The sequence below is a fragment of the Podarcis raffonei genome, chromosome 8 (genome assembly GCF_027172205.1).
Source record: "Podarcis raffonei isolate rPodRaf1 chromosome 8, rPodRaf1.pri, whole genome shotgun sequence".
Classification (NCBI taxonomy): Eukaryota; Metazoa; Chordata; class Lepidosauria; order Squamata; family Lacertidae; genus Podarcis; species Podarcis raffonei.
The window spans coordinates 31,508,486-31,534,429 of NC_070609.1; the positions used below are offsets into that span (position 1 = coordinate 31,508,486).

General features: G+C 44.7%; 1 protein-coding gene across 2 annotated transcripts in view; it reads left to right on the top strand.

Annotated features, from left to right (window-relative positions):
- The window catches only part of SMAP2 (small ArfGAP2), a 30,105-nt gene that overhangs the window by 1,064 nt on the left and 3,097 nt on the right, over positions 1-25,944 (top strand). For both annotated transcript variants that reach the window (XM_053398930.1, XM_053398931.1), the window contains exons 2-10: positions 188-306; positions 14,513-14,646; positions 15,890-15,975; positions 17,429-17,507; positions 19,407-19,487; positions 20,041-20,119; positions 23,043-23,137; positions 24,031-24,196; positions 25,429-25,748. In XM_053398930.1, coding sequence (XP_053254905.1) covers positions 204-306; positions 14,513-14,646; positions 15,890-15,975; positions 17,429-17,507; positions 19,407-19,487; positions 20,041-20,119; positions 23,043-23,137; positions 24,031-24,196; positions 25,429-25,748 — 1,143 coding nt within the window. In that variant the 5' untranslated portion in view covers positions 188-203. The remainder of the gene's footprint in view (positions 1-187; positions 307-14,512; positions 14,647-15,889; positions 15,976-17,428; positions 17,508-19,406; positions 19,488-20,040; positions 20,120-23,042; positions 23,138-24,030; positions 24,197-25,428; positions 25,749-25,944) is intronic.

Consider the following 25,944-nt stretch of genomic DNA (forward strand, 5'->3'; position numbering starts at 1 on the left):
GAGGCCGTTTTCTCTCTAGACCAAGATCTTGATTATGTAGAAGGGTGTGAGCTGAATTTTAGGGTGGGGTGCACTTTATCAGAGGTGTGGAGTGAAGGAGCCTGGAAAGGCCTGCTTTAGAGAGCTAAAGGAAGGAAAGGACATCTCTCCCTTTTTATTTTTTTATATTTTTTGCACTCCTGCGCAGCCATCTCTTATCTGCAATGACAGGCAAATCGGTCCGGGATGTGGATAGATATCAGGCTGTCCTTGCCAATCTGCTGTTGGAAGAGGAGAACAAATACTGTGCAGACTGTCAGGCCAAAGGTAACATGCGGAACCGGTGAACGTATTGTGGGGTTGGGGAAAACTCTGAGCTTAGCCTTACCGTAGGGAACTGTGTGGCAACGAGTAGGTGGGATAAGATTGTGCCACTGTTGGTGGATGATGATTATATCTTCATTGGTGTGTGCCAGAGTGTGTTAATATGCATATGTACATAATATGCATACATAATATACAAATACATGTAAGGATTTTTTAATTTAAAAATTACTAAAAGCATTATATAAATGTAAGCAGCAAATGCTGTGAATTTCAGGTCATCTTCATAAATACTCTGTGGTATCAGGATGAGACTTCCTCTTAGGCAGAAGCATGTACTGCAGGTTTCTTTGTCAGAAATTCTAGCTCCTTGGATGTATGCGCTCGTGCCCTGCCTCTTGAGTTGGATGAGGGAGGAAAAGCAAACAGGTGGTGAAAATGGTCCCTGATGCTGGAGAAATCAAGTGGTGGTATGAAAGGAAGGTTGCTGGCAGGCTGGCTAGCATTTTTGTGAAGGGGGGGAGGGAACCCACGCCTAATGCAGGGGGTACTGCATGCAGTTGGTTACATAATGGCATCAACTGGGCAAATTGACAGCACAGACTGTATTATAAATTCTGTATCTAAAGAAGGTACATTGGGGATGAATTCTTTCTGGAGGCTGATAAGGCCAGATCACATGGGAAGGCCGCATCAGAAAAGAGAAGGGAAGGATGATTCACAAAAAATACAGATTTGGGAAATGTATATGTGAGCCATGGGCAGCATCTGTCTACTGGAGTCTAGCATTATGTACTCCCAGGCTCCTGTTAACATTCCTGTGTCTCAGCTTCCTGTTAAATGCCTTAACTTTTTAGCTCTTTGGTTTGTAAGGAAGTTTGAAGAAACCTTAGTGTCGGAAGGGTCGCAAACAAACATGTTGGTAAGGCAGCTCAAGATTTATTCTGAATGCCTCTGGTTACTAAGATCCGTTCAGAGTTCTGAGGAAGGCTGACTCACGATATCCTCAAAAACTGATTTTGGAAAACTCTTTGGAAGGGGATTGCCATATCTGGAATGAAGAAGATGATGCTTCCTCCCCCAATCAAGCTACCTAGAAAAATGGAGCATGTTTGGCTTCTTTCATATATCTTTGCCCCCTTACTTCCGTTGCCTAGTGCTGTTTGCTCTGCAGTAACCATTCTGAAAACACTCTGCTGCTCAGGAAGCAGGACCCAGTGGCCTTCTGGTTGCTTTCATGATGCAAGGCTCCAAAGCTTATGGTTAAGAATAGTAATATAGATTACAATTGAGAACCCAGTATAAACTAAACATGTTCCAACAAACTTTGCTCTGGGGTCTAGTGGCACTTTGCAAAGTGCAATGCAAAATTGGGAAAAGATTAGCTGCAGTCCAGATTGCCCAACTTTAAGCAAAGAATGTTTTGGCTCAGTTGGTTCGGTCCCATCTGTGCTTTAAGCAGAAAGATTCCTGTATTTTGGAAGTCAAGTGGATTTCTTGGTGGATGTTGATGGCTTGAAGCTTGAGTTACCAATGATTTAGGTCATCCTGCCCCAACCTGGTGCTCTTCAGATGTTTTAGATTATGAATTCTCATGGGGGTTCATAGTCTTGGAGGGCACCAGGCTGGGGAAGGCTGATTTAGGTTTTGCCCCTTTCACTCTTTGTGTTGCACCAAACTTCAGAGCTTCTAGGCTGGGCTACAAAGAACATGTGAAGAATGCCCATGTGTTTGCAAACAGAATTGAGTCATTAAGTTAAATTGATTGGAAGCTCAAGGCTGGTGGCAGGGGTAATACCTCTTCACAAAACACATCCTAAAAAGATGGACTTCATTGCCACCAGTGATGGTGAAAGGTTAAATGGAGCCTCCAGGTTCAGAGGCAGTATAACTCTGAATACCAGTTGCTAGAGGCATGATTTCTGTCTTGCTCTGCTTGTCTAAGGGCATCTTGTTAAAAATGAGCTGGCCTGTTTGGAATGAACCATTGATTCATATCCGGCATAAGATCTATGTATGTCTGAGGGAGAAGCTTCTTGTAAAGTCCATAGGCACTTCTTATGTTATCCCATGTCAATAAGGGTTCAGATCTATAACACCAATGACCAATATTGCTGAAGACCTTTGCTTAGTTTCTTGTTGGTGTGCCTGCCTCATATTTCTGTCCACTTCCTGTTTTTCTGAGTTTCCTTTCTTCATTTGCATAGCTTCCTGTGTGCTCATAGTCCTTGACTCCAAGCAGCCTACGCTAGCCTCCCCGTGGTTGAGCGTTGGAAGATATTTCTATGACAGTTCCCTGAGAAGCCAAGACTGATAGTTTTGCTCTCTATGATACTTGGCTGAAACCGCTTTCTAAAACGTTCCCTAAAGTCTGTACAGTATTTAATATCCACTCCCTGACCTGCCAGCATTCATTTTTGAGTAGCCCATAAAACAGCAAGCTACCTTGATGGTATAATTAATGTAAAACTGAAGCGTGCCATTAAAAATGTAAAATGTACCACACAGCTAACAAATTTCAAACAGCCAGTGTCCCCGCAAAACTGTACAGAAAATTTTAAAAGCATGGATACAAAAAGGAAACAAAAGTGAAAAAGGATGCCTAGCACGAGAAGAAAACTGGTTAGGTTTGACGAGGGAAATCTGCGGTTAATACCTGATAGATCCATGATTTTCAGACTGTGATCAGGGACTCTTAGGGTTCTAAGGGTGTCTTATAACAGTTCTGGATCCTTAGTGCCAGGTCAGTAATGGTGGGCAACCCTTCCTTGTGTTGTGTACTTCTAGGATCCATTCACAGATATGTTTGCCTTTTTGCAGAGTAAATGGCAAGACCAAACAGGCTTTGCTGTCATCTCATATGGGCTGTGTATGTGACCTCAGACATTTTCCAGAATCCTCTGTATCTTGTAGGAGGTTTTCCCTCACCTTGGTAGGGCTTCCAACTTCGCAGGTGAGCTTAGTCAAAAGTGCAAAACCTCAGACTGGAATTATAAGTGAGTAGAGCCTTAGGTGGAGAGATATGGGTGGGGAAAGTGACCTTTTGCAGTTGCCTGAGTTTGACTTAAACTCTCCTTGGTAACGTGGTTTTTTTCCATTTGTCTTCAATGGAACAGTCTCCTGAGCCATGTTTTGACATTGAAATGACACCTGGCCAGATAATTGACTGTGAAGATTGCTATGCACATCCACAGTGTGCTCAATTTAAATATCTCTTGGGATGACTTCGTAGATAGGGTTTTCTTAATGCTCACTGCTTGCTTCCCTGCCATATTTTGGGCCTGAAACAATTTCTCCCTTGGGCCAGATTAACAACCCTAATTTGGGGATTTGGCAGCTGTTGGTGGGGTGGCAGGGGGAGAGAGAGGGAGTGGTGTGCCTTCTGTTGCAGAGAGTTGGTCTTCTTAAGTTATCTGAATATACTCTTCTATTTCGCCTGCAGCACTCTTGTTCTTTCTGCTTATAATGCTACATTTTGCTGTCTGGTTTGCATCCTCCACAGTAAGGGCTTGTGCAGGCTAGTTAAGCGGAACTTTATTTATTTACATACTGCTTAATGCTAAATTTGGCTTCTAATTGGTTTACAAAATATAAATATGGGGACTGCAGAATTGGGGGCATTAGCATTTGAGTTGAATGCTGGCAGAAGCTGAACCCTGTTGGAGCAGCACACTTTGCTCTGGATACAATCACATCAAGAGTCTGGTTTTAGGAGAATAGGAAAGATATTTATTATTGGAATAAATTTTGGATAGGAAAGATGCTAGTTCTGTCTTGTTAAGGGAGGGAAGAGATGTAGGAAGTAAGATCAGGTCAGCAATTCATCATCATCATCATCCACCCTTCACCCTAAAGTCCCAGGGCAGGTTACATCATTAAAAACACTAAAAACTTACAATCATACAAATAAGGTGGGTTCTAAAAACATGCACCTCAAATGTCAAAAGCCAGGGTAAAAAAGTGCATCTTCAGCATTCTCCAGCAACTGTATAATGAAGTTGCTAGATGCACCTCCATAGGGAGGCAGTTCCACAGATTAGGGCCCACCACAGACAATGCTCTCTCCCAGGCGTCCCCACCCCACCCCCACCTGAGTCTCTATGAAGGCAGAGGAACTACCAAGCAGGTCTTCTTTGCCTATCTCAGCACCCAAGAGGGTCGCTAAGGAAGAAGGCGGTCTAAGTTACCAGTAACACTAAAGGAAGAACAACCCAGGTTGGGATAAGGACAGTCTAGGAAACTTGGCACTTTCTCATGCAGATGCATCGGCCTACAGTGCAAGCTAGGTTGCACCCCAATACTTCCAAGAGGTTCATCCTGATCAAGATGGAGTAAAAATTAGTGATTCAGCCAGAGCGCCTGGCAGAAGTCAGAAGATGAAGGTGGTACAGGAAGGTTGACCTCCTCCCGTGTTCCTCTTCTGTATATAATAGTCATTGAGATTTTGTCATTTTTAAAGCACTTCCCCACTTGGATAATGGTATCTAGTACAGGCTTGTAGCAATTTTGTTTCATGGGAGGTTGCATTTGGCTTGAACCTGTGTTTTTGTTTTTCTATCGATTGCAACTGGGGCATAAGGCAACACAAACGCTGCCACAGCAACCTTGAAGAGGGAAAGATACCTCGTAGAAATGGGATGGCAGTGAACGAGGAGGTTTTATGCCTAAGCAGGCATGTAGACTTCAGTGCTGAGAAAATGGGACAAAGGCAACAACAGAAGATTAATCAGATTGTGCGTAACATGGCTAATTGCAGGGTGTCCATTTGTGTGTATACCTAAGGTTGTTCTTTTGGCTTTGAGCAAACTTGATCGCCTGCCTGCCTGCCTGCCTGCAATACTTGAGTCTGAGTGAAGGCAGTTTGCGGGGCTGTTGCTGTGTTCTAACATTTATGTAGTGCAGAATGTGCTCAGTGCTGTACATATTGCAGTGATGATGACACTTCTTTTGCTTGATGAGCAGCCTGACCCACTGATTGCAGTGGAACACACTTCCCAAATTTTTGGTAATTAAGAACTTGAACTGCCTGTGCCTTCTGGGATGTTACAGTTGCAGAACACACTAAGGAGGCGACAAACCTTTTGCAGTCAACAATGGCATGTTTAATCTGGTTGAAACTTGAACTGGAGCCACTATAAACAAAGAAATAGATCCATGGGCAGCTTATTCTGGTTCATAGCAGCTATCTGAGTTTTTCTTGAGGGTGAGGGGGAAGTATGGCAAATAGAGGAACTGAAGGGCAAAGGCTGTTGACAGGTATTTTCTCCAGACCATAAACTTAGCTCCCGTTTCTTCAACCACGCTTGCTTCCTTTGCCTTGCTCAAGAAACCCTCCAACTGGCTGTAGCCAATGCTGTCGTCTTCAAAAGGTCCTGTTGCGTTAACTTCCTGTGACTACACAGAGAAATGATGAAATTGTCCTTTATCGTTCCCAGTGCTTGATGGTAAAGCTGAGTCAAGGCTGCTCAGTGTGTGTTAATAAATGTGCTTGTTGAAGCAAATTCATTTTGTTTTCCAGGCTGGAAAAACTTTTTTCATGTGGCCCCTACCCACAAAGGTTCAGTGTAAGGTAACACTGCCACAGCACAAAATGGAATTGCTTAAATTGCAGTGATAACTTATACTACTGTTTTTGCAGTAGCACTAGAAAAGTACAGAACGTAGTGTTGGGCGCACAATTCCATTTTCCTAGAATCAGGACTATTATTTTTCGAAAAGCAAGATTCCAGCCCTTATGGTTGAGAATATATGCTTGAAAGCATGCAAACTATGATTGTGAACTCTCAGAAGTGACATCTAACATGACCTTCCATGGCCCCATTGTCCTGTCTAGTGGATATAGGGCAAACTGCAAAAATTATGCTTAAATTTGCATAATTTATACAGGATGTAAAATGTTGGTTACCTTGGAATAATTTGGGTTCTTCTTAAGCAGGGGTGTGTGCATTCACACGTGATATTAAAATGCACACACACACAGCATAAACCAGGCTGTAACTCTGACAAATCTGATGCTTTACATGCAGTAGTCCTGGGTCCAATCCCCAGCATCCTCATGTGGGGCTGGGAGGGAACCCTGTCAGATCCTATAGACCCACTGCCAGTAAATACAGACAATACTGAGCTAGATGTACCAATAAGGCAACTTCCATTGTTCCCCTTTAGCCTGTCATGGTTAGGCTTACTCTAGCTGCTGTCCCTGGCATGTCCCTCTTTAGTTAGGTTGATTGCTGCTTTGCCTTGGGTGGGGTGGTCCCCACCAAAACATTTGTTCGCAGAACCCACACCTGTCTTGGCTTCTCCCATCCCCAAATGCCTTTGCGACCCAACTCTCTTCTCTGCTGCCCATGGCAGCTCTTGATACTCTGTTCTGCCTGCCTACCATGGTCACTTGTGGTATTTCATATGCACGCGAAGTGGGTTTGAATATAGTAGACCCACAACTTACACAGGGGTTACATTCCGGGGATAGCACATAAAGCCAAAATCACACATAGTCAAAACACATTGCGTGCAATGAAGGGTGGAATTGCCATTTCCTCCCACCCTCCGGATGCTTGCCCCCTTTCCACCTTTTAATTAAAAACAAAAATCGCCTAGCAAGTAAAGCTGAATGTGCACAAGTTAAATGCACATAAGTTGCAGGTTTACTGTATTCTTGGATGCTACTGTGTTTTTCAGGATAGCTGCTTTGGTTACATTGTTCACATTCAAATAAAGATGGGTAGGCTTGTCCCACTGGTCTCCAGGAGCCTTGCATAACCAGAAAAGGGCATTGTCTTTGGCCATGTTGCCTTGGGCCCAACCTGCCTTATGATTTGTATTAACCCTGCTGTGGGGTATGGATGCTGAGAATGGTTTGTCAAGCTAACATTGGAGTTTTCTAAGCATGTGTGACATTCTCTGGCTCGCTTGTCTTTGAATCTTTAACACTAAACTGATCACGCTGCGCAGATGTACTGTATCTGATACTTCCGCTTCTCCAAACTCTTCCTCTCTACTTCCAGATCCACATCCCTTCTTTCCCACAGGTTCCTTTGGATCCAGAGCCACAGGTGACAAGAGCTGCAGGTTCTTCCCCAAGTGGAGCCCTCACCAGCTGATTATTGCAACTTCTACTGTGTCTGCTCATCAGGTCTTAAGGTTGCCCCCTAATTCCTCCTTTGGTTTGTCCAAACATCATTCCCCTGCCTTCCCCTGCTTCCTTCTTGCCCCAGTGTGTTGTGGGAATTTCCCCTTAAGTCCCTCTCTGAAATCCAACCCTCTTGCAGCACATTGCCAGGTAGATGGGAAGACCTTACCCTTCCTTACTTTTGTGATGGCGCACAGTTCTTGGTATTTAACCATAGCATTTATTCATTGCTTTTATCATGGGTACTTCCCATAAGCAAGGTTGGAAGAGTATTTCAAATTCCAAGGCACAAGTACTTTTTTCCACCCTGGGAGTGGAAGCTTCTGGGCTCTGGCCTTGGACAGACCTAAATAAATATTTCAGTACTCCTGGATGCCAGCTTGATTCAGATTTCTAGGTGGCTGGTAGCTTTCCAGCTTCTGCCTTAGAGCCTCTGATGCAGTCAGTTAACATCATATGTGGTTACCAAATCAGTTGTGCAAAGGGAGAAGGGATGTCTGTTTTCATAGGCTGTTACCTAAGATGTGTTTCCAAAAGTATATCTGGAGGGCAGATATTACCTGCTCTCAACTTGGGGTTGTCTTCTGGAGTTCCAGCTAAGTGCATAGCATTTGAGGGCTAAATTATATGTGCAGCTGCTCTTGAAGTGGTAAGGCTGGAAACAACTTTTGTATTAGTTTTTGTGTGGTTTTATTTTCAGTGTTCCACCCTGCATTCCAAGCTGTGGAAATGACAACTTTCTACATCTGCAATCTAACTGCCACTGTGTGGTTTCATTAGAGCTAGAAGGCAAAGCCAGTGATGTTTCAGAGACAGCAACATATCTAAAGCATATATAGGTGGTTTGATAAGGGAATGGCATGTGTGTGATGTAATTGTGTGACTGTCCACCTTTTGTGGAAGATTTGATATCCTAACTGAGCTGTACAGCTCAGTGTTCCCTAACATTGGTTGCAAGCCATTTGATGTTTTAGCTGGTCTTTGCCAGACTCCATTTTGCAGATGCCCTGAGCTACCTGGTTATGAACAATGAAATGTATACATTTTTTTTTCCTGAGCTCATAGCATGGGCTGTAATGTGAAACTGGAGCCTCTAAATTTGTGTTTTGTGTGAAAGACAGCTGCTTTCTGTAGAAAATTGAACTTTCAATTTAATATTTTTTTCACACAAAAACCTGGCAGGTAGCCATAGTGATGAATGTATGAAATCCTTTTGGGAGATGTCAAAACGCCTTCATAAAACCCACATGCGTGGATACCACTTTCTTTTGAAACAGAACCTGCTTGGAGTTTAACGGAGAGACTTGTCTGTCTGGGGAGTGATGAAAGCAAAGATTGTTTTCGTAAATATAGTCAAAATATGACTTTGGGCAGCACACATTATGAGCATATTCCTTGGCCGGTGAGAGATTATATCAATAAACTTGTGTCACTGTGATGGTGGGCTTTAACCATTAAATAATCTATGACCTGTTAAGTGGGGTCAGGGGGGGACTGTTATCACGACTATTTTATTATTATGCTGTCAGTATGCTTTACATTATGATTTTTATTATTGATGCTCCGTAATGTGTTCTTAATGTTATTAAGGACGGGATATTGGGGTTCTCTAATTAAATTGTTTCCCAACTTTGGGTCTAGCCAGTTCAGAACTGGTCAGGTTCAAGCACGAGACCAAAGCCAGGTTAAAGAAACAAAACTAACAGCTAGTTAAGCCTGATCATTTATTGTTGCAACAAGGTTCCAACTCCCAAACAAAAACAAGGAAGAAGAACCCTGAACAAAAGGTTACATGAGTTATAAAAGTTCCCCCAACTTCTCATAATACATTTCACACAGTGTCATCAAAACATCATAGCTACTGTTTTATTGCTGATTACAGTTCAAATCCTACTTGTGTGTTAATCTGATTATTGTTATGTTTCTTCAAATACTCAGCAAAGGGCTTTCACACCTCTCAAAATATAGATTCCTCCTGGTCTCTAATTTTTGTTGTCAAACTTGCCAACTCCATATACTCTGTCGGTTTGTTCAGCCGAACTTCCTTGGTTGGCATATCTTTGTCTTTCCACTTTTGTGCATATGTTACTCTTGCTGTTGTCGTTGAATACAGGAATAAATTAAGTAGCTTCTTAGGGATATCCAATTCCATTATTCCTAGAAGAAAGACTTCTGGGGTTGGTTTAATATTTTTTTGGGGGGAGGGGGGACGTCTTAAACATCTTCAATTCAATATATATTGTCTCCCAGAATCCTCTAGCCTTTTTGCAGGTCTGCTGCATGTGGAAAAATGTGCCTTCCATCTCTTGACACTTCCAACATAGGTTCAAACCATTTTTGTACATCCTGGCCAATTTACTTGGGGTCAGATATCTGACCCTGAAGGCTCATTCCTCCTAAGTATGAATTAGGTATGTGCTTAAACTTTCTGCTGGACCTTCATAGATTTGAATTTTTTTCTGGCAAATGGAGAAAAGGCCCTAGTCTATTGCTCCAGTGGTGGATCAGCCACCCTTTAAAACAACCCATTGTAGCCTTTAAAACCACTCAAAATTGTAAATTGGCACAACCCACAATTTAAACAACCTTCCCTTCCCTCCCTCTTCTATATATACAGTTGTGCCTTTGGGATTTGTTCCATTTGAAGGCCTAACAGTGTTTTCTTTCCCCCTTCTTGACTTGCCCTGGAAAACATGATGAGTATTTGAGATCATAAAATTGTAGGATGATATTTACCCCCTGCTATAGCCTTTGGTTAATATCTGAACTTAAGGTATAGGGGAAATGTGCATCTTTCACAGCGTAAAAAGCTGTTTCATGGAATAACAGAGTTCTCTACACCAGGCTTCCCCAACCTGGATCCCTCCAGAACCACTGCTTCCATCACCCCTGATTATTGGCTGTAATTTGCTGGATCCAGAATATCTGGAGGCACCAGTTTTGGGAAGGTGACTGTACACACTGTTTTTGGAGAAACATGTTAAGAAACTTGCTAATTTTGTTTTTTCTCTTGGACACTTGGGTCTTTTCAAGGCACAGGAGCTTAGCAGTAGGGATGCAAAGCCAATTTAATTGTTCCTTAGCAGCAGGCATTAGAATCTCTTTTTGTTAGGAAGACCGTCTACTAAGGGATTCTTCCACAGCCATGGCTTGAATGTTGTTGGGAAGCCCTCAAGATTAAGCCCACAATCCAACTTGGTTTCAATAATATCCTTACTGGCTGTTATCCTTTCCCAACAAGAGCAGATACATACTTTCCATAACATCCAGATAAAAATTGTGCCGTCTTCCACTTTCCCTCACACCAAAGTTCCAGCATACATGCATTTTTAGTGCTGTGCGGCACCATGAGAGGTTGGCAGTACAGTTGCTGTTTCATTTGTGCATTTTTAAGTTGCTTTCATGGTGGAGCTGGCAGGCAGAGCTGCTTGTGTTCTGCTAATGTTTTATTTATATAGAAATCTTTCTCCACTCCCCAGCCCACTGAAGCCTGCACACCTATAGCCTAGTTAATCCTGTTCAGGCATTTCTCTTGGATACTGTGATGTTCCTTGCTTCTTGTGTTTTGAAACAGGGGTTGGCAGCCTTCGACCCAAGAGCCAGATGCAGCTCTCCAGGGCTATTTGCAGGTCATGAGCATCACTGGTTCTGCTTCATTCCATCCTCTAGTGCTTTGGCCTGCCTGGAATGTGTCTCTGAAATGTAGTGATGCCTCTAGCATACCTGGATGGAGAAATGGATGTCTCCATAGAAACCTATGACTTCTGTGTGGCTGGAATGTGGCCTGCCATACTAATATTGCTTTACTCTTGACTACCATACAGCCACTGGAATGTTGCCCATGAGTAAATGCGGCCCCAGGCTGAAAAAGGTTCTCCATCCCCGCTCAATACCTCTGTGTTGTAGATTTCAAGTTATTCTATGGAGTCATGAAAATGCATCGACACTGGAGAGGAAGGGGTTGGTGGTTATAAATTTTGTATTTTATGTCACGCTTTCCCCAAGCATTCACAGTGGTGGTGTTGGCCATGGTTTTGTTTCTCCAAAGTCTGGCTTGTTGTCCAGTGGTTTGTGCATTTGTTGCTTGTGAGCTTGTGGGTTGGGGTGGACAAATAAAGTGGAGCCCAGGGTGGTAAGAAGAGTGGCAACGCAATATAATTAAAGCTTATTTTGGTATTAAGTGGTACTTCGAGTTACAAATGCCTCAGGTTACAAACTCCGCTAACCTGGAAGAGTTACCTCGAGTTGAGAACTTTGCCCCAGGATGAGAACGGAAATCGTGTGCTGGTGGTGCAGCGGCAGCAAGAGGCCCCATTAGCGAAAGCACGCCTCTATTTAAGAACAGTTTCAGATTAAGAACGGACCTCCAGAACGAATTAAGTTCGTAACTAGAGGTACCACTGTAATGTAATTTAAAATAAATTAAATTTAAGAGCATTAAAAACATTTATTTGCTATCCTGGGCTCCATTGGGAGGAAGGGAGGGATAAAAATATATTTTATTTATTTATTTATTACAGTTGCATACCCTCATAGCTAATCATTTCAAAGTTGACAGGAACAGCACATTTCAACCATCAACTGCCTGGGTAAGCAGGAATGCTTTTAAAATTCTGCCAGAATGTTAATAATGAGGGAGACAAAATTCACCTCACCAGAGATGGTTTTGCACAGATAGGGAAACGCCACAGAGAAAGCCCTATCATGGGTTAATGCCAAGAGGGCAGCACCCAGCAGTGGTGCCACCACCAACAAGGCCTCCCCTGCTGATCGTAGGTTCAGAGATAGTAGATATTGGGGGGGGAGCCCCTTTTATGTATATATTGATTTACTGAGTAGCTTTAGATTCTGTTTTTTATCCAGCGCCTTCAAAGCTGCTCTTACATCATTTATAAAATAGAAATGAAACAATAAAACAGACTTCCTTTTTTAGATTGTGAAGGATAGGGAAGAAAAACACCTTTAAAATCAACTTAGTTGGTGGCAGTTGATCTCTCCCTTAAGTTTTGACTCTTGTGCCTGCAGAAGCCAAGAAGCTAAGCTGGAAATTGCCTCTCAATAGTAGGACACAATTAAAACAGTTAACGCTTTCATTATGTCTGCTTAAGCTTTTTCAATAGAACTGTGCATGCAGGTGGTGAAAAGGAAAAACAAATCTGCCCTACCAGCATGATATTCTGAACTGGTGTATGTCCCCCATCTACTGTCTCAATGAAGGGGGGGGGGGTCAGATGTTTCCAACATTTGCATCTCTTAGCGCAGGCTAGAGCTGTATGTGAATCAGTTGGTGCTAACCCTCAAGGTGATGAAACGGCTTTATCTAGATTACTAATCCTTTCCAACAAAGTAAATGCTAAATATAACAGGGACTTTAGACCTAACCCTAAATGATTCCTAGCTAACTTTCAGAGCTAAAAATAACTTATAATATGTGGTTACCTGGGTTCTCTTTTCATCATTCAAACGCTTGACTTCTCTGGCGTCTGAGGTTTCATGTGCAGGCATGCCAACAGGACTGGACCCCCTGCATCTTCCCCCTAGCTAGGCAACCTATTGGCAGGAATAAGCAACCTATTGCTGCTTATTTTAGCCTGGCCTATCTCACAGGGCTGCTGAGAAGATAAAAAGTGGGAGGGGAGAAAAATGTACACAGTCTTGAGCTCCTGGAAGGAAAAGCCAGGGCCGTCTTACCCATAGGCGCTAGGGGTGCAGGGCATCTGGGCGCCGGTCTCTCAGGGGCGCCAGGCCAAGAGTCTGGGGCCCCGAGAGTTGAGTCCGGGGAAGAGCCCACCCGTTGGTCAGAACGCCACAGCGGGTTCTTCTGCGGGCGGTTCTGCACTGCGAGTTCAGGGGCGACCAAGCCAGCGAGGCGCTGAGGTGGCTGGCCAGCTCTGCCCTCCTGCATGCCTGGGACTGGGCAACCTGGGGGAGGGGGGCGCTGGGTGGATCTTTGCACCCCGGCGCTGCATATGCTTAAGACAGCCATGGGAAAAGCAAGACATAAATGTAGAGCCAGCAAGAAAAGTGAGGTGTAACTATATCATGTGACTGGCAGCAGCTCTGCAAGGTTTCAGGCAGGAGTCTTTCCTGGTCCTATGTGGGGTTGCCAGAAATTGAACCTGGGGCCTTCTGCATGCCAAGCAGATGCTCTGCCACTGAATTGCAGCCCTTCCCAATACTGCTGCACTCAACTGCCTCTGTGGCTGGACTTGAAGACTTGCGATTCTATTCCTTTAAGGATCTGCCTGTGCAAAGCAGCGTAGGCGAGAAACCATTTCTGTCCCACACTGCTGGTTGTATTCAAAGCAGCTGATTATTCAGTTTTAAGGGCACATGAACAAAGTGAGCAGCACTGTGCGGCCTTGCATAGTGACTCCTCTCTTACTCTGCAGTGGGCTTCCTAGCTGGCTTGTGTGGGAAAGAGTTGTGGTTGGCTTTGCAATGAATGAAACTCAATTCATATTTGGGCGAGGGCTCCCAAATCACAGATTTGCAGCAAGTTTTTTTTTTAATGAGGTGCATCCCCCTCACCTGCAATCTGCACCTCATTCTCTTCACATATGTAAACTAGACCTAAGTGCAGATGGGAGCAATGTCTAGAAAGTGCCCAATGTCCTTCACCCTGTGATTTATGCATATCTGCTGCAGAGGCCTTTGCATACAGAGAAATCTTCTGCCTTTGAAAAAGAATGTTTCTTCTTGTTCTAAGATGGTGCTCTGAAACTCATGCTTTTCTTATGGATTCCTAGTCAATGTGGTTGGAATAGACAAATTTTTGGACCTGTTAAATAAAAATGAAACTGTCTTTTCCTGCCTGCATCCGTTTTGTCCCCCACCTCTCCAGTCCTGTGCCTGTTTTTAAAGATAGAAAGCATGGTCGGATTCTTTCCCAATCCCTCGTTTCTCCAGCATGGTTGTGACCTTTGGTAATGAATGTGTTAAAGCCAGCCTACATTGCAGATGGAAACTCTTCAGCCCCTGCCTGGCTTGCAGCAGTTTTCAGGGCAGAGCCCATCCAGCATAACTAGCTTGATGCTCAGAAGTGCTCCTGTGACCACTTCCTTTGTACTTTTGCAGGGCCAAGATGGGCGTCATGGAATATTGGTGTTTTCATCTGCATCCGTTGCGCCGGAATCCACAGGAACCTGGGTGTCCACATATCCCGGGTAAAATCTGTCAATCTGGACCAATGGACACAAGAGCAAATACAGGTTAGTAACAGAAAACTATCTCCCTTGTATGTGGGCTTCATTTTTGAGGACCATTCAGCTTCTCTGCAGTTCTGTATCTCTGCTTATATTAATATGGGGAACCTTGGCCTTCTTTTCTCAAATGGCAGATGAGAAGGAAAAACGTGAGCCTGGACTACTCGGGCGCTCTTCCATGCAACCTTCCCCCCACTCCCTGCCCCCAATAGTTAGAAAACACATGCGCTGGAGCATAGCTCTGTGCTGGAGTGTAGCTCTGTTTTTTGCTTAGAACCCCAAGAGCTGCCAACCAAAGCAGATGCAGCAAGCCTGAAGTCTGCCCTCCAGAAGGGATCTGGTAGGTAGTGCTCCTTAAGGAGAGGAGTCTGAACAAGAGTAAATTGAGCTTGTGTGCTATTACTCAGAGATTGTCATTGACATGCTCTGCAGTTCAGCTCTTGCTTTTTATTACTGTGCTTCAGATCTAGGACATCATTCTGTTATGCAAATCAGGTTATGCTTGCTGCAGTGCTTACACACTCTGTAGAAAGTAAAAAAAAAAGATGGTTGTATTACACACAAACAAAATTATCCAGCCTGAATCAAACCCTAAGTATTACCACACCCTGCCCAATCTGTACTTCAGTTGATATTCCTAATTCTCGAGTGAGTGAGGACATTGCAAATGTATTCCTGGCAGTGATCTCTGTTCCTTGCCTTGACTTTAATAAAAACTAAAATTGAGTAATTGTGCTGAAAAAGCGGCATAGTCAAAGGAAAGCTGAACTGTGGGAAGTTTGAGGCAGGCAGCGATATGAATGGGCAAGACAAATACAGATGCAGGCACTTGAGAATATATCAGGCATCCACTTTGGAAGGAGAGAAGAATTAAAGTAAATCTGTCCTATTGCAAAAGCAAAAAGTGTTCCTTGTTGAAAGAACAAAAACTGCAAGAAGCCTGCTCTTTGTAGCCATTAGGAGCTGCAGCCATTTTCTGCTGATCTGTCAGAAATCGAGGGCATGAATTAAGTAAGTCACCGTTACCGATGACTCTGCAGATTGGTGTAGGAGCACCTTTCAGAAACTGCTTTGGCAGACTTTGAAAACTCTCATCTCCTTCATACCAGCACAGAGCAGGCTCTGTGATACTCCTGCATTCTGGGTTCCATAAAACATTTTATGCTCAAAGTGAAATGATGGCAAGAATAGCCTAACTGGCAGCACCCTATGCCATGCCATTATTGAAGGTTTCTTGCTTCTGTTCCAGTGCATGCAGGAGATGGGAAATGGCAAAGCAAATCGCCTCTATGAAGCTTACCTTCCGGAGAACTTCAGGCGACCTCAGACGGACCAGCATCCTTCTTCTGCCTCTCTTCTCCCAGCATATTGTTGGATGGAGGGCATCTCACTAATCTCTGAATGCATACTTTTGAAGGGAGCAGAAGTCTACCTTAAATGGAATGTATAACTTTTTAAAATATTTGTTAGAATCTGTATTCATTGAGGCCTCTCTGTTACTTGGCACTTTTTGGAAAATTAGGCTGCAGAAGGTGCTGTTGCTAGAGGGGTGACTGCCCACAGCAAAGCAGACAGATGCAGCGGGTTTGTCCCATTTTGTGACTATGGGTCTTGAATGCAGGGCCAGCAGAACAGGTGGTGAAACTTCATTGGTGGTTGCCTTCCTCATGACTGTGACCATGTTTCAGTTCTGCCTGCATTCCAGTGCACACCCATCTGCTCTCCCCTCCCTGCAGTCATGATCTTGCTCCCACTCCCACCGGGTCGAACTGGGGGTTGCTACCATGGTGCCCATGGGTGCAGTTGTGCCTTTGAGGTCTTCCCCAGCACCCATGATGCCTTTGAGCCATATTCCTATAAATCCCTCTTGGTCATGAGATGGACTTTTCTCACCCATGAAAAGTCCATAGAGCTGGAGTTGGAAGAGTGGTGTTTTCTCACTTCCACTTTCAGTTCTAGGTGCTTTTTTTAACGCTCAGCTTAATTATACTGTATCCAAGATTCCTTGGAAAAGCGAAATGTGTGTGTCTCTCTGTCTCTTTGCGAGGCAGGGGGGCTGATCAAAGGGACGGAAGAGAGAACTGACTGGAGTGGGTGGTGCACAGCATTCGCTCAAAAAATCTTGGCATGTGTTGCGCATTCCAAGGCTATGGCCTCTGCATTTCTAATTGTCAAGCTCAGGCCCAAGGGACTAATGCAGCCCTTCTGTCTAGCTCTCAGACTCTCTCCAGGCCACACCACCTCTGCTTGCACCTTGAGTGTTTTTGCCCAGCTGGTACATGCCCTTGAACTTGGATAATGCTTCTTGCATGGATGGAGGATAGAGAGGGATGTGTGTGTAAAAACTAGCCTACCATACAAAAGTAAAAACATTTGTTGTTCTGCCCACCTTTGCCTCTGGCCTCATCTGCCACTGGCATGTGGCCCTCAGAAGGTTGCCCAGACGAGAATGTAATTATTGGGTTTAAAATGGTATCCCCACCACGGTCTAGGTAGATTGGAGGCGAAAGCACCATAAAAGGCACTGGATTGCTGCTGGATCTGCACATGTCCTGTAGCTCATACTAGAAAGGCACTGTTACCACTTGGCTGGCAAGCACAGCTATAGCGACTCAGCCAAGGATCCTTGTTGTCACAATGTCTACCTTTTCAACAAGAATAGAGAAGGTGTGGGTCAAACCATGCTATGACAGAGGTCTAGCTTGGGCTAGAATCTTGCTGCTGCCTGACCATGTTGTGCACAAGCTGTCAACCCTTCCTTGTTCTTCTTTAACTGACTTCCATGCAGAGCAGTGGAGGGCTTTATCAGGGACAAATACGAAAAGAAGAAGTACATCGACAGAAGCCTCGATATCAACGTGTTGCGAGTGAGTCTTAAATGCATTAGAATGCTTGCTGCATCCTGAATATATGATGTCCATTAAGTCCCATCTAGCCCAGTCCTGTTCATTCTGACTGCCAGTGCTTCTTTTAAGGCAACCTTCCCCAACATAACACCCTCTGAATGTTTTGGACTACAACTTCCATTACCTTGTACCAGCTGGGGATAATGAGAGTTGTAGTCCAAAGCATGGAAGGAGCCACACTGACTACCCCCAGTGTAAGACCTCAGACAGAGAGGTGTCTTTTCCAGCCTGGCTTCCCAAGATCCCTGGATTTGAATCTGGGATCTGCTGCATACAAAGCAGTGGTATAAATTCAAGAGTATAAAGCCATAATCAGGACTAATTTGTTAGCATGAGACAGCCAAACTGTTGATAGCCCAGGTTTTGGAAGAATTTTCATCTAAGCTGTCCTTTTATGGTAGAAAGGATGAGAGTTCTTCACCTCCCCCCCCCCAAAAAAAAATCCAGTTGAGCTTGCCAGAGGCTGCCATCTTGGTCAGCACACTGGGCACTGGGACTTTAGACTACCTGAACCCTTTTCTGGCCCATAGAGACTATATAACAACTAATGCATCTAAAGCAGCCATCCAGATTAGATCTCTATATGCTAAGAATCAGGCTCAATCAGTGAAGATAGCTTTGAGACTCTTTCAAATGAAAGTCCTCCCCCTTCTTTTGGTGGGCATCTCTTTAGGCTCCCGTAGGGATTTTTTGAAACTGGATTCTATCCAAACGCGATTCCTCAGAGCCATCCTTAGGATTCCCCCCTCGGTAGCGGGTGCGGTTATGAGATTAGAGGTCGGCTGGCAAGTTCTACGGTATGTGGCCTTGAAGACGAAGCTCTGGCTATGGCTCAAGCTTTGTTTTAAACCAGTGGGTATTGCCCCCTTGATATTGAGGGACGATTTCCAATCATCGTGGGAAAGGGAGGTCATTAACGAGGTTCAATCCTGTGGATTGTCTCACCTTTACTTTGAGTCTATGACGTACAATCAAGCTAGAGCTGTGATCTCCCGGAGACTGAGTGACATTGCCAGACAAGAGGACATAGCCCTGGTAAAACCAGGGATGTTCCTAGGGGACCAGATTTATCGGACCATACCAGCCCCCTACCTTGCAGAAATCCACTATGTTGAATACCGCAGACTTCTTACAGCGGCTAGATTAAATGTCCTTGACTCTGCGATATTGTGGGGAAGGTACAGGGGAGTACCATACGCCCAGAGAACCTGTCATTGTGCCATGGGTGTGGTTGAGTGCACCGAACACATTCTCTTGATTTGCCCTTCTTATGCAGAGCTTAGACAAAATTTTATAGACCCACACCTATGTCAATTTAGCTTCCTACCCGGAGAAAACCAGGTTTTACACTTGCTGAATAATGTCACTAGAGCTATACCTTCCTTGGTGGCCAAATTTCTTTTTTTAGCTTTTAAGCGTCGCAAGACTATAATTGACTGTATTGATATGGGGCTATCTGTTTAGCCCATTTTAGTGTTGGCTAAGTTCTAAAATCTTCCTGGATGTTTTAACTGTGTATTGACAAATGTACTTTTTTCTGACTGACGGTCGAATAAAAGGTTGATGATGATGACTACCTGAACCTTTTTTGCATTTGCTCAGCAGCCAGATGTGGCTACTGTGTCCTCTTGCACATTGGAGAAGTTGAAAGGGAATAAGCACCAACACATGTCCCATTTCTGACGTAATATGGCTGGAAACTAGGAATGCTTCGCTTCTGTTGGGGAAGTGTGGTGTGGTTTAAGGGGTTTTACATTTGCCAGACCAGCTGCTCTTTCTGTCCCACTGGCCTGGAAAAGACAATGTCATGTTCAGCTACTTTCCTCACTCTCTCACTGCTTCATTTGATTGTATACACAGAGAGAAAAGGATGACAAATGGAAAAAAGAGATAGCCTCAGGGAAAAAGCTGGAGCCAATAATCTTTGAGAAAGTGAAAATGGTAAGACAACCCTTCCTTCTGCTGTGTGTGGTTGTTCCTGAACTTCAGATGAACAGATGGGGGCGTGTTAACATCTGGGACTGTAATTTTATGCTCCGTGTATCATTTGTTTCATTTTTTGTTGGGAATTTGGGTAAACCCTCTTTATGTACAGAGCTAGTATGTGTTATTTTACTTTGGTAGTAGGCAACCAGATGCCCTTCAAATGTTGTTGGACTCCAACTCCCAGGCAGCATGGCCCAGTAGTCAGGTATGATGGGAGTTGTAGTCTGACAACATCTAGAGTGCTCCATATTGCCTGTCCTCGATTTATTTAGTAGGTTTATTTTCTGCTTTTCAAACAGCCTCCAAACATTTGAAAAAGCTTTTCAAACTGGAGGCAGCTTTTGACAACATGTAAAGGAAACATTTTGCAACCTGGTACCTTCAAGACGTTTTGGACTACAACTTCCATCAGCCCTAGCCAGCATGTAGTCCAAAATGTCTGGAGGGCGCCAGATTGGCGAAGTCTGCATCAAAGTAACTGAGGGGCTTTTTACTCTATTTGGCTCAGCCTCAGAAGAAAGATGACTCTCAATCCAGGAAAAGTCCTTCCAGATCTTCTGAGCCCGTCATGGACTTGCTGGGACTTGGTAAGATGATGTGCGCTTTGGAGCTTTTTCTTTGTCCAAATGCACCTTGGTGTGATGTTCTATACATGATAACACACACTGTAGGTGCTGGAAACAGGTTAAATAGCTGCCACAGGGTATTCTGTCCACTCTTGTGTTTCCTTGAACAAAGGGCTTTTATCCATAAGGAAAACACACATGGCAGGCAAGCCTCTTTGAAAGACAGCTTGTGCCTGATTTTACTGCCCATCCTCTGCAGTGTAAGATGTGGGGGAACATATGGTGTGTTGTTGTATGCTCCCAAGCTTATGTAGAGTCAGGCCCTGCACCACCCCTGTGTGAACTGTGTGTCACCCAGAATCCTCTGCAATGCATCATCACGGGAACCAATCCTGTTTGGTTTGGGTGCACAAGCGGGTTCTTTGCTGGGAACTCACTTGTGTACCTGAAGAAAGCAGGATTGAGTTTCCTGCTCATCAGTTGATGTGTAAGGAGTTCAAGCCTGCTGATCACTCACTATCTCTCCCCACTTTAAGATGTGGGTGGTCCCAACCACCTGTTAAAATTGGCACACATGATGGGTGGAAATAAATTTCTGACCCACCAAGCCAAAAAGGTTCCCCACCCCTACTGTAGACAGGGCTGAGACAGATGGGCAAATGACCTATCTCTGTATAAGGCAGCTTTCTGTGCTATACTTCTGTGTTTCAGTGAAGCATAAAAATCACTGCCTTCAAAGTTCCAAGACCAACCCCTCCTATAAAGACTCTGGCCTAACCTTTTAATCCTTCATTCTTCATCCTTGACTGAAATGGAACTGCATAAACGACATTTGCTGAAACACTCAGGAATGAGACTGGGTGTTCCAAGAGAGCCCATGGCTCAGTCTGTCTCCCTTCCCACACTCCTGGGACTGCCTTCCTCAAAAGATCCACTTTGAACACAACATAAAACGCAACATCCTTTTTTCTTGCCTTTTTCCCCTGCCTGCACCACTGCCAGTCAGCAGTGTGGGTGGAGAAGAGCACAGCAAGGTGATGTCATACTCTGTGTGGTATTAAAACTAGGCATTCGTGAGTAAGAGGAGGCAGAAATAACAAGTGCTGCTCCCTAGAGAGGCCACAGCAACAAATCCTTTGGGGTGTTTCAGTGCTACCTCTACCTTTCAGTAGATGTTCCTGGATCTACTTCCATCCATTGTTTCTTTTGGAAGAGATCTGGTGGCTTTGGTAGATTGCAAAGCAGATTGTTAGGCAGGATTTTCAGGTATACCTGTGCAGAAAGGGGTGCTTCAGGTTCCCTCAGGTGAGCATGCTCCTGGCAGGTGGCCTCGTGGCAGCATGGATCACACCATTGGCATTGGCAATAGGATTTTTTGATCTGCCTGGGTGGTGGGCTCCAGTGTAGTATAACTTGTCTCTGCCTCTACATCATTGTGCTTTTGCATAGGGGTTTTGCACACCCATAACCTGGCAGGTGCTTTAGCATGCAGAAGACCCCAGGTTCAGTCCCTTGTAAGCCCTATCAAAAGAGCTTCTAGCAGAGTAGTTCTCTCTACCTGAAACTTTGAAGAGCTGCTGCCTGTCGAAGTAGGCTTTTCCGAGCTAGACTGTTGGTGTAGGGCTGCCTTTGAGCTTAAAGTGAATTAGATATTCTATTCTTCTGTTTTCTGCAGCTCACATAGTTCTATCTGGCACCAAGGTTTAGATCCCAGCCCATCTCACTGCTGTTCTTTAAAGATGATGAAACATTTAAGGGAGGGGGACGACAAAGCAAAACTGCAAGCCATGCATGAAATTCCTCTTATCCTGGCTGCAGCAGCTCACCTCCCTCTTAATGGGGTTACGGAACAGCTGCAGATGTTGCTCTCTGCATTACTCTCCCTTCTGCACTTGCTCTCTTCTTTGCAGATTATGTAGCATGTAATATTCTGCCTTTGCTCCCCAAGAGTTGTCCCCTGATGGGAGGTGGACAGGAACATATCCTTTGAGGTACTGAAAATCTGCCTCTGCAGCAGAAATCACCGAATTGAGTCTTCTCTGAACTGCAGCTGCTACCCAGCACTGCAACAGAGCTTGTGGTCTCAGTTGCTTCTGCAGGATCAGCAAAGTGAAGAGCGTAGCTTGGTTTAAAGGATACCGTGGCCCAAATTAACATACACCGTGAGCCATTGGGGTTGGGTTAGTGGTGGGTGCCTAGTTTAGGGTGGAGATCATGACAATTCCAGCCTGCCTTTTTCAAAAAAGACAGATGACTGGGGGGGGGATGGGCAGCACTAACGTTTGTGGCAGTTTCTCCTTTTATATCCTGAAGCCAATGCTTTGTGTCTTCCCCGAGTCCTGCATAGATTACAGTATATGGAGTAAAATTCAGCTTCCTAAGAATCTTACATTTCATGTAAAAATATTAAATCAAATTTGTAGCCCCTCTGGCAGAGATGGTGAATCCCTGTGGCCCTTCAGACACAATTGGACTCCCAACTCCCAATATCTCTGGCCATTAGCCATTCTAGCTGGGACTGATAGGAGTTGGGAGTCCAACAACATCTGGATGGCCACAAATTCACTGCCTGCTGCCAGCATAGCTGCCAAGTTACACTTGTACATGTGTGAGCAATGCCTGATGAAACCTCGGAAGCCAGAGGTAACGGGGAGGCCGAATAGGATTTCATTTGGTCTAGGTGATGGGACTTTGCTCTGTGTAGCTCCTTGCCCTCCACGTGAACACAGCGACAGAAATAATCCATCGTGAGAGAACTCACCCTAATTTGCGCAATTTTTATATAGCTAGAGGGATTTGATACATCTTGTTGTTTGGGGTCAAAAGGCCCAAGCAAGTGGCGGGCCAGCTGGTGATTGGGCCGCTGGCCACCAGTGGATTTTTACTGGATTTGGATTAGTTAGCCCCTCTTTCAGGCTGTTCCCATTACATTCCTCTTTTCCAGATGTTCCTGTTTCAACAACCCTCCCCAATGGCAGATCAAGTAGCTGTTTAGAGAAGGACTTGGACCTGTTTGCCTCCATGACCTCTGAGAGGAAGGTGAGAAAAGTAGAATACCCAACAACCCAAGTTTTGAAAGGAGGAGGAAGATTCATGTTGATGGGCTGGTGTACCCTTGCAGCCAGCTTCCAAATGCTTGTATATTGTTGCGTCTCACTGTTGTTAAATCAAATTGACTAGCAAAGAAAGCTTGGCTGACATGTCTGCTTTCAGTGTTTGATTGCAACATCTGCAGCGAATTGCTAATACAGTGGAACCTTGGTTGTCGAACGCTTCGGAAGCCGAATGCTGACAACCCGGAAGTGAATGCTGCTGTTTTCAAACGCGCCTCAAAAGTCGAAAGGCTTCTGAGGCGCGTTTCTCTATTTTTAAAAGGAATTTGCCAACCAGCAATTGCGCCTTGGTTGTTGAACGTTTCGGAAGTCGAACGGTATTCTGGAACGGATTACGTTCTACAACCGAGGTTCCACTGTAACTAGATTCTGGTTACACATTACTTAACAGGTAACCCTGTGCAAATCAGGCTGTTCCTCTTGAGAATTCTGAAGATCCTCTCAGGCAGGCAGAAAAGCTAGAGGCCGACTGTGGAGCTGCTGACCATCTTTCTCTCCATTGTCTATCTGCTCTTATTTGTCCCTGAGTTTTGTCTGGCTGAGTTTTCAAAGAGCAGCAAATCCACTTTTCTTTTGTCCTCCGCTTTTCATCTGTTGCATGGGAATGGCAGTATTGTCCTACCATGCAGCGCTGCTGTGTAAGGACTGTAAATTGGTTTGCTGTGCATTACCTTGAGGGCCTTTTTGGTCACAGAGAATGAGATACAGTATCTCAAATATTTTTGTGAAATGCTTTTGAATGTTTAGGGAGAATGCGGTATCCCTTGTTTTCTCCCTCCCTCCGCCATTGGGAATAAACATGGTACATTCTCTTGCCAGGTTGTTGGCTCTATGCCCACAGCCGGGAGTGCTGGTTCTGTTCCTGAAAACCTGAACCTTTTCCCAGAGCCTGGAAGCAAGTCAGAAGAGATGGGGAAGAAGCAGCTCTCAAAGGATTCTATCCTCTCCTTATATGGCTCCCAGACCCCACAAATGCCTGCACAAGGTACCCAGTGAGGGATGGAAAGGGTAGGGGAAAGGTCCTGTGGCCAGTTATCGCTAATGCTATATTTGAGGAAGGCGAATGAATGTAACTAGTAGAGAATAATTTTGTAAGTGGTTAACTCATTTGCTGGGTTTGAAGCATAAAGTTGCATTGTTTGGTGCAGCTTCTAAATTTAGGAAAGGTTTTGTTCAAGTTAGTAGACTGCATGGAGATGTTCTAATGGTAAAGCTAGGAAGGCTTGTTGAATATGCAATTGGTTTTCTTGAAGAGTTTATGTCAATGTTTTATGTTGGTTTTTTATGGTGCTGGGGCTATGACAGGCAAGTAAAGTGCTTCTCCTAGATGCTGTGGGTGATATCTAATGTTCATCATGCTCAGAATAAGCCCACTGAAATCACTGGAGTTAGGCAATTTAATAGTAGAAATTGATGGACTTGTTGTTTGATTTATTGACCATCCAGTACAAAGCAGCTCTAGGTGGGGGAAAAAATCTCCATGAAGTTTAGCAATAAAGCAGTGCCCTCTCTCTCCTACGCCCCACCCCAAACAGCATTAAGCATGGTTATCGTAATCCTACGAAAGCATGGGAGAAGAGATATTTTGTAACTGGGCACCAAAAAGTTATTAATTTTGGCACCTAGTCTAGGCAGTCCTTGCCGGGGAGAGCATTCTACAGCCATTTGTGGGGGGGGGGGGTGGACAGCAGCTGAAAAGAGTCTGCATCAGATTTAGTTTGATATCCTGTATTTGGAGAGCAGTGGTGTGGCTAGCATTCTGATGCAGCCCTCATCTGACACTGTTAACTGCTTCACCACGCTGCATGCAAAAAAAGTAGTTGCACTCTCCTCCTCCCACTCCCTGTCTCCATCATCACAGACTGTTTTACGTCATTCACACCCTTTGAGAGCACTTTTCTAGGATGTAGAGGAGGAATGCATTTCTAGTCTTTCATCCCAAGGTTAGTTCCCGATTTGGATGTGCATATGCGAAGAGGTGATTGTCTCTTCCTCTTGTCCCACCCCCAATTCCCAACCTTGCTTCTTGATTACAATCGGTGTGACTCACACAAAATGTCAAACTCTGATGCCCATAGAATGGAGTAGCAAAGAAAGGCTGCCTTGTGGGCTCGTCAGGCATAAAGACAGCATGTCAGCAGAGAAATTGAAATAACCCAGACTCCTCCCAGGACTCCCTTCAGCACTAACACCTTTTTTTAAAAAAATCTCATCTAGGAGCTGTGTTCATCACCCCAGCCCAAATGGGGTACCCTGCAGCATACCCCAGTTTTCCAGGCATGCCACCCCCCAGCAGCATGATGGGTGGCATGATGGCACCACCAGTTGGGATGATGGCACAGCAGGGAGCAGCTGGCATGGTGGCACCCATGGCCATCCCAGCGGGTTACGTAGGCGGCATGCAGGGAGCAGTCATCGGCGTCCCCAATGGGATGATGCCAGCACAGCAGGCTGGGTACGTGGCTGGCATGGCACCCGTCCCACCCCCCGTGTATGGGGTGCAACCAGCACAGCAGTTACAGTGGAACATTGCCCAGGTAAGAGGGGGCATTGGGGGCAAGGGTGGCTGCTGCATAACTCCTTTGGGCTTGGGGCAAGCTCTCTTGCTTCCCACAAAAACAAGCTGCCTGCTCTTACAGATAATGTAGAATTTAGTTTTTACATTTCTAGCCTACTCTTTTTTCAATGAATTGGGAAGTCTGAGAAATGGGTGTAGGGATACAGGAGATCAAG